Genomic DNA, 12589 nt, shown 5'->3' with positions numbered 1-12589 from the left:
GCCCATAAGACCAGTAGCGCAGCGGCATCACTTACGAAGAGGTATGAGGTTACTACTCACGCGCTCTGCAGAGTCTTCCTTGTTGTTAATTCCTCAGTGACATCATCATAGGCCATAGCGTTGGTGATGCTGCTTTCAGTGGCCACGACAATCCATCAGGTCAGTGCCACGTTCTGTCAGAGCCGCCGTGATGTTTCCTCCAGATGCTGGGCTGGCTGAGCGTGTAACGGGATGGACGTCAGGAAGCGCTCCGCTGGTCCACCCCCCCCCCCCCACACTGCTGCTGCTGCTGCTGCTGCTGCTGCAAGCAGCGAAGGATTCAAGTGAGCTGGTCGATGCCAGTGACGTCCGGCGCGGAGTCAACGATGTCAGAAAAATATCTTGCACTTTTAATTTCGCTTATAACAGCACTCATAACTTTGTCTGACGTCAACTGAATAAGCTCATCTCATATCGTAGAGGACACGTCGCTTGTAGTCCCTCTCCCTTTGTTTCTGACAACAGCGGATCGAACTCGCTGATAAGTTCCAAGCACCCCAAAAAGTTTCCATTGTGTGGTGACGAGAGTGTCTGGTTCTCCCCTCGGAAAGGCAGCCCCCGTGAAGCTAGACATTTTACAGTGGCAACTATACATTGCAATATACTACGCCAGTATGTCTGTTCTGCTATCAGTCCCTTAGGTAGACCAGAATCGAGTCGTGCGTCCACGGTTCTACGAGATGAAAGCTGTGGTGTATGAAACACTAATAATGTTCTAAGCTGTTTAAGCAGATAACTGGAACGTGCACACGGCAGACTTATGACAGTAACGTAGTATCTTTATTATTACACTGTAGCAACCGAGCTATCCAGAGTAGAGCCGAGTACCAAGAGGACGCCCTGGTGGCGATTCTGCCTTATATTCTATTCAGGAACAACCAATAGACGACCTCCACCTTATTCAGCACCAATCTCATTGGTCTGTGTATATTCAAACTAATAACACCACACTGGCTAATATTCTGTGTTGGGAACACCACAGCTCCTCCCCTGTAAATTCAAACTTCATTTTTTTCTAGGATTCTAACATATCCTTTTTGCTCTTAAGCTCATAACCATGTACAGTATTTCTTCAACAGTAACCATACATTACATTACAGATTTCTTTTTTTCTTCAATAACCAATCTGCATGTCAGTCACAAGTTCAGTCTTTCAGGAGGACGTCTGTCTCTCACAGGACGAGTGTTCCTTCCCACAACTGGCGGTGGTGGTTCTACAGGTCGTTCTTCCACAACCTGTGGTTCAGGATGTTCTGACACATCAGTGTCTGCATTGAAATCATCAATCTCCCAAGAAACTCTATCACAAGAGTCCATTTGAGTCTGATCTAGATTTCCCTTGACACCCAACATCTGGTTCACATGTCTTTTCACACAATTTCCATGTACTTCAACACTGTATGTGACAGGACCCAACACTTCACCTAAAACTCCATTCCATCATTTCTCCCCTCCCCTGTAATTTTTTACCAACACGTGTTGACCAACCTTAAAAGACCTAACACGGGGAAGATTTGGTTCAGACTCGGTCTGCATTCTCTGAGAGAACTCTGGTTTGATAAGACACAACCTGGTTCTCACCCGTCTTCTCAGAAATAGCTCAGCTGGGGTCTTTCCTGTCTTAGTATGGGGTGTGTTTCTGTACCCAATCAGAAAATTTGCTACACAGTGCTCAAGCGTCATACCACCAATGGCTCTATTCTTTGCAAGGGATTTCTTAAGATTTTGGACCAATCTTTCAGCTAAACCATTACTTGCAGGATGATATGCAGGTGACTTGATGTGTTTTACTCCATGTTTAGTCAAAAATGACTCAAACTCTTGCGATACCAACTGAGGTCCGTTGTCAGTTACAACCTCTTTAGGCAACCCATAAGCTGCAAATAATTTTCTCGGTGCTTCAATTGTCTTAGATGAAGTAGTAGTGGTCATGGGAACTATCTCTGGCCATCTAGCATAGGCATCCATCACTACTAAAAACATCTGCTTGTGGTCCTCAGCAAAATCAAGATGTACTCTTTCCCATGGACTCGAAGACCATTTCCATGTATGTATCGGTGCGGTAGCAGGCATACTACGCTGCTGCTGACAAATAGTACACTGATTCACTTCACGTTCAATACTGTCATCTAATGTAGGCCACCAGAATAAACTTCTGGCGAGGGACTTCATTTTAACTGTTCCCCAGTGGTGCTGATGTAATTCAGACAATAGCCTGTCTCTTAGTTTATCAGGCCCTACCACACGGTAACCCCATAATAAACAATCATCCTCAATGCTAAGCTCTAATTTTCTCTGAAAATAAGGCTTCAGTGACTCATCCTGTACATGTTTAGGCCATCCAGTTAACATCAACTGTTTAACCACTCTTAACACAGGATCTCTGTCTGTTTCTTTGGCTATTTCTCTAGCAGTAAGAGGTAAGTCTTCCAGGTAAGACACTCTGTAAATTGGGTTTGACACCACATCTACATCAGGCTTCACAGGTAATCTTGATAAAGCATCAGCATTGCCATGCTGCTCTGACTTCTCGTACTGGATTTCGTATGTATACGCTGCCAAAATTAGAGCCCACCTTTGTAATCTAGCGGCGGCCAGTGTTGGCACACCTGTTTTAGGCCCCAGAATTTTCAACAGCGGCTTGTGGTCTGTCAATAACAAGAATTTCCTTCCATAAAGATACTCATGGAATTTCATAACTCCAAAAACAAGACCCAGTGCCTCTTTTTCCAGTTGAGAGTAATTCTGTTCTGTTTTAGTCAACATTCTGGATGCAAATGCGATAGGTCTCTCACTTCCATCTTTCATTTTGTGGCTGATTACAGCACCAACTCCATAAGGAGAAGCATCACATGCTAGTATGATATGTAACTCTGCATCAAAATGTACTAACAATTTATCTGACTGAAGAGACTTCTTTGCACTATCAAATGCACTTTGACATTTCTCTGACCATTCCCAGGTTGCATCTTTATGCAGCAATGCTGTCATTGGCTGAATCAGAGTAGATAGATTAGGGATAAACTTCCCATCGTAGTTTAACAGAGCTAAGAATGACCTGAGTTCAGTTACGTTTTTCGGAACTGGAGCCCTCTGAATAGCATCTGTCTTTTCCTAAGTATGAAACGCTGTTCTGCATGAATGCACACTTCTCTCTTTTAACCCTGAGATTGTAAGTTTCAAGTCTACTAAGCACCTCTTCCAAGTTAGTCAGGTGCCTTTCTGTATCTTTTCCAGTAATTAAGATGTCATCTAAATAACAGATGACGCCTTCCATGCCCTGAAGAACCTGATCCATAATCTTTTGAAAAATAGCAGGGGCGCTAGCAACACCGTAGGGTAACCTATTGTAGTGATACAACCCTCTGTGTGTGTTGATAGTTAGGTAATGTCTTGACTTGTCCTCTAACAGAACTTGCTGATAAGCCTGCGACAAGTCTAATTTGGTAAACTGCTGACCTCCTGCTAGTTTAGCAAATAAATCTTGGGTTTTGGGTAGTGGATACTGTTCCACATTCAACCATGGATTGATGGTGACCTTGTAGTCTCCACATATTCTCACACTGTCGTCCTTTTTAGGCACACAAACTATTGGAGCTGCCCACTCACTGTAATTAATGGGTGAGATGACACCTTCAGCTTCCAATTTGGCCAGTTCTCTCTCTACGGCTTCTCTTAATGCATAAGGCACGTTTCTAGGCTTACAGAACTTGGGCACTGCATCTGGAACTACATGTAGTCTGGCTTCAATACCTTTTAACTTGCCTAGCTCAGGTTTGAACACTGATGCATGTCTGGCACACACATCATCCACGGTATCAGGAGCCACTCTGTTGACTCTTGACCAGTCTAGCTTTAATTGACTTATCCAGTCTCTGCCCAGTAATGCAGGACCTCTTCCTTTCACGACTAGTAGTTCTAGCTTTTCTGAGCTTTCCTTGCATTTCACCTTTGCTGTGAATTTTCCTATCAATGGCAATGATTCCTCACTGTAGGTTTTCAGCACACAATTTGCAGGACTAAGTTTCACATCTTTAAACCTGCGTTTAAGTAGAGTTTCAGATATCACTGACACGGCTACGCCAGTGTCTACCTCCATTTTCACCCTTGTACCATTTACACTGACATACACATAGTAGGGTTTCACAGTGTCACCTTTACCCGTGTCCGTTGCAAAAAGCTCGGCCCCTCCACTGTCCAATGTCTGACCAGTGTCAGTGTTCTGTACAGCATCCACCATGCACCTTGTGGGCACACAGCAGTCGTCTCTGGCACTGCAGAGCTGAGGCTGGATAGGATCTCCATCTGCCCGAAGACTGTGAGCGTTGCTCTGGTCCACGTGCTGGGGAGCGTGGCAACATTCCAAATGCCTGGTCCCTTTCCATGCCTTGCCATAGCTTCCTTCTTTAGGGGAACGGCATGCTTTTGCGGTGTGTCCCTTTTTCTTGCACTGGTGACACTCTGCGTCCTTGAACCTGCATTCATCCGGTCTGTGGCCTTTTCCATTGCAGCGATAGCAGGGCTTTCCGTTAGCTGTAGACTTTACCGTAGCCTCTCTATGCTTTATGTTAGCCTTCTTTTCCACCACATTAGCTTCATAGCCTTTCTGTGCAAACTGTTGCGCACTGTTGCCTTTTGTTACCTCAAAAGAAAGCGCCATTTCAACTGCGAGCTGTAACGTTAAGTCTTTTGTGTGAGCAGCATTGAGTAACCGATCTCTTAGCTCACTGCTCTTAACTCCACAGACCAACCTATCACGCAGTGCTTCATCTAAAAATGCTCCACATTTGCATGTGGCTGATAACTTTCTCAAACTTGCAATGTACTCACTTATTGTTTCGTTTTCCTTTTGCTTTCTTCCGTGAAACTTGCATCTCTCGGCAATAAAGTGGGTTTTCGGGATGTAGTGCTTTTCTAGCATTCCCACCAGTACTTCATATGTTTTACCTGATGGCTTATCTGGTGCACACAAATCCATCAGCAAGCTATGTGCCCGTTTTCCTACCACCGTAAGAAATACCGCTTTGGCTTTCTCCTCTCGAGGGTCCAACCCATCTGCTGCGAAGTACTGCTCTAACCGCTGGCGATAACTATCAAAACTTTCCTCACTTTCCTCCAAGTGGAAACCTTCTGGCTTACCGAATGCCATCTCCTGTTCGACGGTCCTTCCACTCACCGAACGTCTCCCTGGTTGTTCGTCGGTGACTTCTGCCTCGCTGGAGCTGCTTGACATGCGAACTCTGTGACTTCCAACTTAACCATCCCATCCTCGTCGCCAAGCTGTGGTGTAGGAAACACTAATACTGTTCTAAGCTGTTTCAGTAGATAACTGGAAAGTGCACACGGCAGACGTATGCCGGTAACGTAGTATATGTATTATTACACGGTAACAACCGAGCTATCCCGAGTAGAGCGGAGTACCAAGAGGACGCCCTGGTGGAGAGTCTGCCTTATATACTCTTCAGGAACAACCAATAGCTGACCTCCACCTCATTCAGCACCAATCACATTGATCTGTGGATATTCAAAACCAACAAACCACACTGGTGAGTATTCTGTGTTGGGGACGCCACAAAAGCGACGGGTAGCGATGTGTTCTGGTGAACCTTCATGCTCCCATATGCGATTTGAGGCGTTCTTCCAATCACTGTAACCTGACGTAAAAGCTGTCTCCTTTGGAGAAAATACCTTGCAGCAATAACAAAAGACAAACCCAGTCGACGGCGTCTAAATCAACCATTCCCTAAGACGCACCTCGCCATTCTTCAGTCGCCCGTAAACGTGGTTCTTGGTTAGTCTCCTGCTTGTTGCTGCACACTCCCGAACAGACTGAAAAGTCGCCAATGTTTTGGCTTTGCTTATTTAAACAGATAGAGGCATTTCGCGCATGCTCAGTTGACCGTTCTCTACTCCATTTCAGTTCTCTGCCTCGATGGGAACTAGCCTCTACCGAAAAAGCAGTGGTCCGGCCTGGAGTCGCCTTGTCCCGGAAGTGGCGAGGCGTCTCTTTCCAGACTGCCGGCCGGAGAGACGCAGTGGGCGAAGGCATGCAGTACGAGGGTGCGAGTCCGGACTAGAATCGGGGTCGACTGGCCACGAAACTGGGACAAAAAGGGAAACATCCGAAATAAAATAATAAAGTAACAAGTTTTATTTCTCAGTATGTTTGTACTACACTGAGAAAAACATCATAATTCATAATTCTGTTTTTTCCATGTGCATTTTCGGCCCCCCTCCTCGAGATCACATAGGCACGTGTCTATAATGCCTATGCATAAACGCGGCCCTGCATACCTGACGATGCAGCACTGACAGCATACCTGACGATGCAGCACTGACAGCATACCTGATGATGGAGCACTGACAGCATACCTGATGATGGAGCACTGACAGCATACCTGACGATGCAGCACTGACAGCATACCTGATGATGGAGCACTGACAGCATACCTGACGATGCAGCACTGACAGCATACCTGACGATGCAGCACTGACAGCATACCTGACGATGCAGCACTGACAGCATACCTGATGATGCAGCACTGACAGCATACCTGATGATGGAGCACTGACAGCATACCTGATGATGCAGCACTGACAGCATACCTGATGATGCAGCACTGACAGCGTACCTGACGATGGAGCACTGACAGCATACCTGATGATGGAGCACTGACAGCGTACCTGATGATGGAGCACTGACAGCGTACCTGATGATGGAGCACTGACAGCATACCTGATGATGGAGCACTGACAGCGTACCTGATGATGCAGCACTGACAGCATACCTGATGATGCAGCACTGACAGCGTACCTGATGATGCAGCACTGACAGCATACCTGATGATGCAGCACTGACAGCGTACCTGATGATGGAGCACTGACAGCATACCTGATGATGCAGCACTGACAGCGTACCTGATGATGCAGCACTGACAGCATACCTGATGATGCAGCACTGACAGCGTACCTGACGATGCAGCACTGACAGCATACCTGATGATGGAGCACTGACAGCATACCTGATGATGCAGCACTGACAGCGTACCTGATGATGCAGCACTGACAGCATACCTGATGATGCAGCACTGACAGCGTACCTGATGATGCAGCACTGACAGCATACCTGACGATGCAGCACTGACAGCATACCTGATGATGGAGCACTGACAGCGTACCTAATGATGCAGCACTGACAGCATACCTGACGATGCAGCACTGACAGCGTACCTGATGATGGAGCACTGACAGCATACCTGATGATGGAGCACTGACAGCATACCTGATGATGCAGCACTGACAGCGTACCTGATGATGGAGCACTGACAGCATACCTGATGATGCAGCACTGACAGCATACCTGACGATGCAGCACTGACAGCATACCTGACGATGCAGCACTGACAGCGTACCTAATGATGCAGCACTGACAGCATACCTGACGATGCAGCACTGACAGCGTACCTGATGATGGAGCACTGACAGCGTACCTGATGATGGAGCACTGACAGCATACCTGATGATGCAGCACTGACAGCGTACCTGATGATGGAGCACTGACAGCATACCTGATGATGCAGCACTGACAGCGTACCTGATGATGGAGCACTGACAGCATACCTGACGATGCAGCACTGACAGCGTACCTGATGATGCAGCACTGACAGCGTACCTGATGATGGAGCACTGACAGCATACCTGATGATGCAGCACTGACAGCGTACCTGATGATGCAGCACTGACAGCATACCTGATGATGCAGCACTGACAGCGTACCTGACGATGCAGCACTGACAGCATACCTGATGATGGAGCACTGACAGCATACCTGATGATGCAGCACTGACAGCGTACCTGATGATGCAGCACTGACAGCATACCTGATGATGCAGCACTGACAGCGTACCTGATGATGCAGCACTGACAGCATACCTGATGATGCAGCACTGACAGCATACCTGATGATGGAGCACTGACAGCATACCTGATGATGGAGCACTGACAGCATACCTGATGATGGAGCACTGACAGCATACCTGACGATGGAGCACTGACAGCATACCTGACGATGCAGCACTGACAGCATACCTAATGATGGAGCACTGACAGCATACCTGATGATGGAGCACTGACAGCATACCTAATGATGGAGCACTGACAGCATACCTAATGATGGAGCACTGACAGCATACCTGACGATGCAGCACTGACAGCATACCTGACGATGCAGCACTGACAGCGTACCTGATGATGCAGCACTGACAGCGTACCTGATGATGCAGCACTGACAGCATACCTGATGATGCAGCACTGACAGCGTACCTGATGATGGAGCACTGACAGCATACCTGATGATGCAGCACTGACAGCATACCTGACGATGCAGCACTGACAGCATACCTGACGATGCAGCACTGACAGCGTACCTAATGATGCAGCACTGACAGCATACCTGACGATGCAGCACTGACAGCGTACCTGATGATGGAGCACTGACAGCGTACCTGATGATGGAGCACTGACAGCATACCTGATGATGCAGCACTGACAGCGTACCTGATGATGGAGCACTGACAGCATACCTGATGATGCAGCACTGACAGCGTACCTGATGATGGAGCACTGACAGCATACCTGACGATGCAGCACTGACAGCGTACCTGATGATGCAGCACTGACAGCATACCTGATGATGCAGCACTGACAGCATACCTGATGATGGAGCACTGACAGCATACCTGATGATGGAGCACTGACAGCATACCTGATGATGGAGCACTGACAGCATACCTGACGATGGAGCACTGACAGCATACCTGACGATGCAGCACTGACAGCATACCTGACGATGCAGCACTGACAGCATACCTAATGATGGAGCACTGACAGCATACCTGATGATGGAGCACTGACAGCATACCTAATGATGGAGCACTGACAGCATACCTAATGATGGAGCACTGACAGCATACCTAATGATGGAGCACTGACAGCATACCTAATGATGGAGCACTGACAGCATACCTAATGATGGAGCACTGACAGCATACCTGACGATGCAGCACTGACAGCATACCTGATGATGGAGCACTGACAGCATACCTGACGATGCAGCACTGACAGCATACCTGACGATGCAGCACTGACAGCGTACCTGATGATGCAGCACTGACAGCGTACCTGATGATGCAGCACTGACAGCATACCTGATGATGCAGCACTGACAGCGTACCTGATGATGGAGCACTGACAGCATACCTGATGATGCAGCACTGACAGCATACCTGACGATGCAGCACTGACAGCATACCTGACGATGCAGCACTGACAGCGTACCTAATGATGCAGCACTGACAGCATACCTGACGATGCAGCACTGACAGCGTACCTGATGATGGAGCACTGACAGCGTACCTGATGATGGAGCACTGACAGCATACCTGATGATGCAGCACTGACAGCGTACCTGATGATGGAGCACTGACAGCATACCTGATGATGCAGCACTGACAGCATACCTGATGATGGAGCACTGACAGCATACCTGATGATGCAGCACTGACAGCATACCTGATGATGGAGCACTGACAGCATACCTGATGATGGAGCACTGACAGCATACCTGACGATGCAGCACTGACAGCGTACCTGATGATGCAGCACTGACAGCGTACCTGATGATGGAGCACTGACAGCATACCTGATGATGCAGCACTGACAGCATACCTGATGATGCAGCACTGACAGCGTACCTGACGATGCAGCACTGACAGCATACCTGATGATGCAGCACTGACAGCATACCTGATGATGCAGCACTGACAGCGTACCTGATGATGGAGCACTGACAGCATACCTGATGATGGAGCACTGACAGCATACCTGACGATGGAGCACTGACAGCATACCTGACGATGCAGCACTGACAGCATACCTGATGATGCAGCACTGACAGCATACCTAATGATGGAGCACTGACAGCATACCTGATGATGGAGCACTGACAGCATACCTAATGATGGAGCACTGACAGCATACCTAATGATGGAGCACTGACAGCATACCTAATGATGGAGCACTGACAGCATACCTGATGATGGAGCACTGACAGCATACCTGATGATGCAGCACTGACAGCATACCTGATGATGGAGCACTGACAGCATACCTGATGATGCAGCACTGACAGCATACCTGATGATGGAGCACTGACAGCATACCTGATGATGGAGCACTGACAGCATACCTGACGATGCAGCACTGACAGCATACCTGATGATGGAGCACTGACAGCATACCTGATGATGGAGCACTGACAGCATACCTGATGATGCAGCACTGACAGCATACCTGATGATGGAGCACTGACAGCATACCTGATGATGCAGCACTGACAGCATACCTGATGATGGAGCACTGACAGCATACCTGATGATGGAGCACTGACAGCATACCTGATGATGGAGCACTGACAGCGTACCTGATGATGGAGCACTGACAGCATACCTGACGATGCAGCACTGACAGCATACCTGATGATGGAGCACTGACAGCATACCTGATGATGGAGCACTGACAGCATACCTGATGATGGAGCACTGACAGCGTACCTGATGATGGAGCACTGACAGCATACCTGACGATGCAGCACTGACAGCATACCTGATGATGGAGCACTGACAGCATACCTGATGATGGAGCACTGACAGCGTACCTGATGATGCAGCACTGACAGCATACCTGATGATGCAGCACTGACAGCATACCTGATGATGCAGCACTGACAGCGTACCTGATGATGCAGCACTGACAGCGTACCTGATGATGCAGCACTGACAGCGTACCTGATGATGCAGCACTGACAGCATACCTGATGATGGAGCACTGACAGCATACCTGATGATGGAGCACTGACAGCGTACCTGATGATGCAGCACTGACAGCGTACCTGATGATGCAGCACTGACAGCATACCTGATGATGCAGCACTGACAGCATACCTGATGATGCAGCACTGACAGCATACCTGATGATGCAGCACTGACAGCATACCTGATGATGCAGCACTGACAGCGTACCTGACGATGCAGCACTGACAGCGTACCTGATGATGCAGCACTGACAGCATACCTGATGATGCAGCACTGACAGCATACCTGATGATGCAGCACTGACAGCATACCTGATGATGGAGCACTGACAGCATACCTGATGATGCAGCACTGACAGCATACCTGATGATGCAGCACTGACAGCATACCTGATGATGGAGCACTGACAGCGTACCTGATGATGCAGCACTGACAGCATACCTGATGATGCAGCACTGACAGCGTACCTGATGATGCAGCACTGACAGCATACCTGATGATGGAGCACTGACAGCATACCTGATGATGCAGCACCGACAGCGCCTTTACCGAGGACGCATGCAGTGCTGCGGTCACGAGAACACGATGCAGCGCGGAACAAGCTCAAGACAGCACGAGCTGGCGTCCCCCTGCTGAAATGCAGCAGGTAGTCCTCCAAGCGGCTGCACGGATAGATGGGTTGGGCGCGTGCCTGATGCAGCCGGGACAGCCAGTGGCACACGCGTCCAGACCTTAGCACGCGCCGAGCGCAACGACGCGCAAGTTGAAAAACAGTTGAAGTCAGTTAGGACGCGCGTGCACGCGTGGTGTCCTTTGTTCCTGAATGTAGTTCTTAAAAAGGACTACCAGCCAGTCTCCCTATCAGCATAAACCACTATGTATACTATATACACACGCACACATATCTATATCTATATATGTATACCTATATATAACTATATCTATATATAACTATATCTATAACTATATATAACTACATATATATATATATATATAACTATATATCTATAGCTATATATCTATATCAATACATCTATTCAATTCAATTTATTGTCATTACAAAAAATGTGCAGGCACGTGTTAAAAATGAAATGAGGGCTGTGGCTTCACCAAACAGTGCAAGACAGACACACACAAACACAATATAAGATATACACACATGAAGACCACAAGCTAAAAATAAGTTAAAAGAGATCTGGAGTACAAAATATTTAAAAATATTGAAAAAAACTATATATATCAATACATCTATACATATATAACTATATATCTATATCAATATATATAGATATATATACATCTATACATCTATATCAATATATATATATATCTATATCTATATCTAGATGATATATAGATATCTATATATAGATATATATAGATATATATCTTGTACTATGTCATAGAGAATGTCCTTGACTCGCTGGATAATTTTGCTCATTTGTTGAGCACGTTCCCTACTGTTGAGTGTTTCTTTGAACAAAGTTGTGTGTGTGTGTGTGTGTGTGTGTGTGTGTGTGTGTGTGTGTGTGTGTGTGTGTGTGTGTGTGTGTGTGTATGTGTGTGTGTGTGTGTGTGTGTAACAGACGGTGTGTGAGGTGGACCTGAGGCCCAGGGATCTGGTTCTGCTGCAGATGAACAGATTGGATCAGGCCACAGAAAAGGTGACCAGAACTCCT

At 47.4% G+C, this 12589-nt stretch overlaps 1 protein-coding gene and 1 pseudogene across 1 annotated transcript in view; one reads left to right on the top strand and one right to left on the bottom strand.

Annotated features, from left to right (window-relative positions):
• Positions 1-443: 443 nt before the first annotated feature.
• Positions 444-3724, bottom strand: LOC130108999 (uncharacterized protein K02A2.6-like; annotated as a pseudogene).
• A 2362-nt stretch (positions 3725-6086) lies between these two features.
• The window catches only part of LOC130108998 (uncharacterized), a 10571-nt gene continuing 4068 nt past the window's right edge, over positions 6087-12589 (top strand). The window contains exon 1 of the mRNA XM_056275675.1: positions 6087-6099. Coding sequence (XP_056131650.1) covers positions 6087-6099 — 13 coding nt within the window. The remainder of the gene's footprint in view (positions 6100-12589) is intronic.

This window comes from Lampris incognitus, chromosome 3, assembly GCF_029633865.1.
Source record: "Lampris incognitus isolate fLamInc1 chromosome 3, fLamInc1.hap2, whole genome shotgun sequence".
Classification (NCBI taxonomy): domain Eukaryota; kingdom Metazoa; phylum Chordata; class Actinopteri; order Lampriformes; family Lampridae; genus Lampris; species Lampris incognitus.
This window is presented reverse-complemented; position numbering and strand designations above follow the sequence as displayed.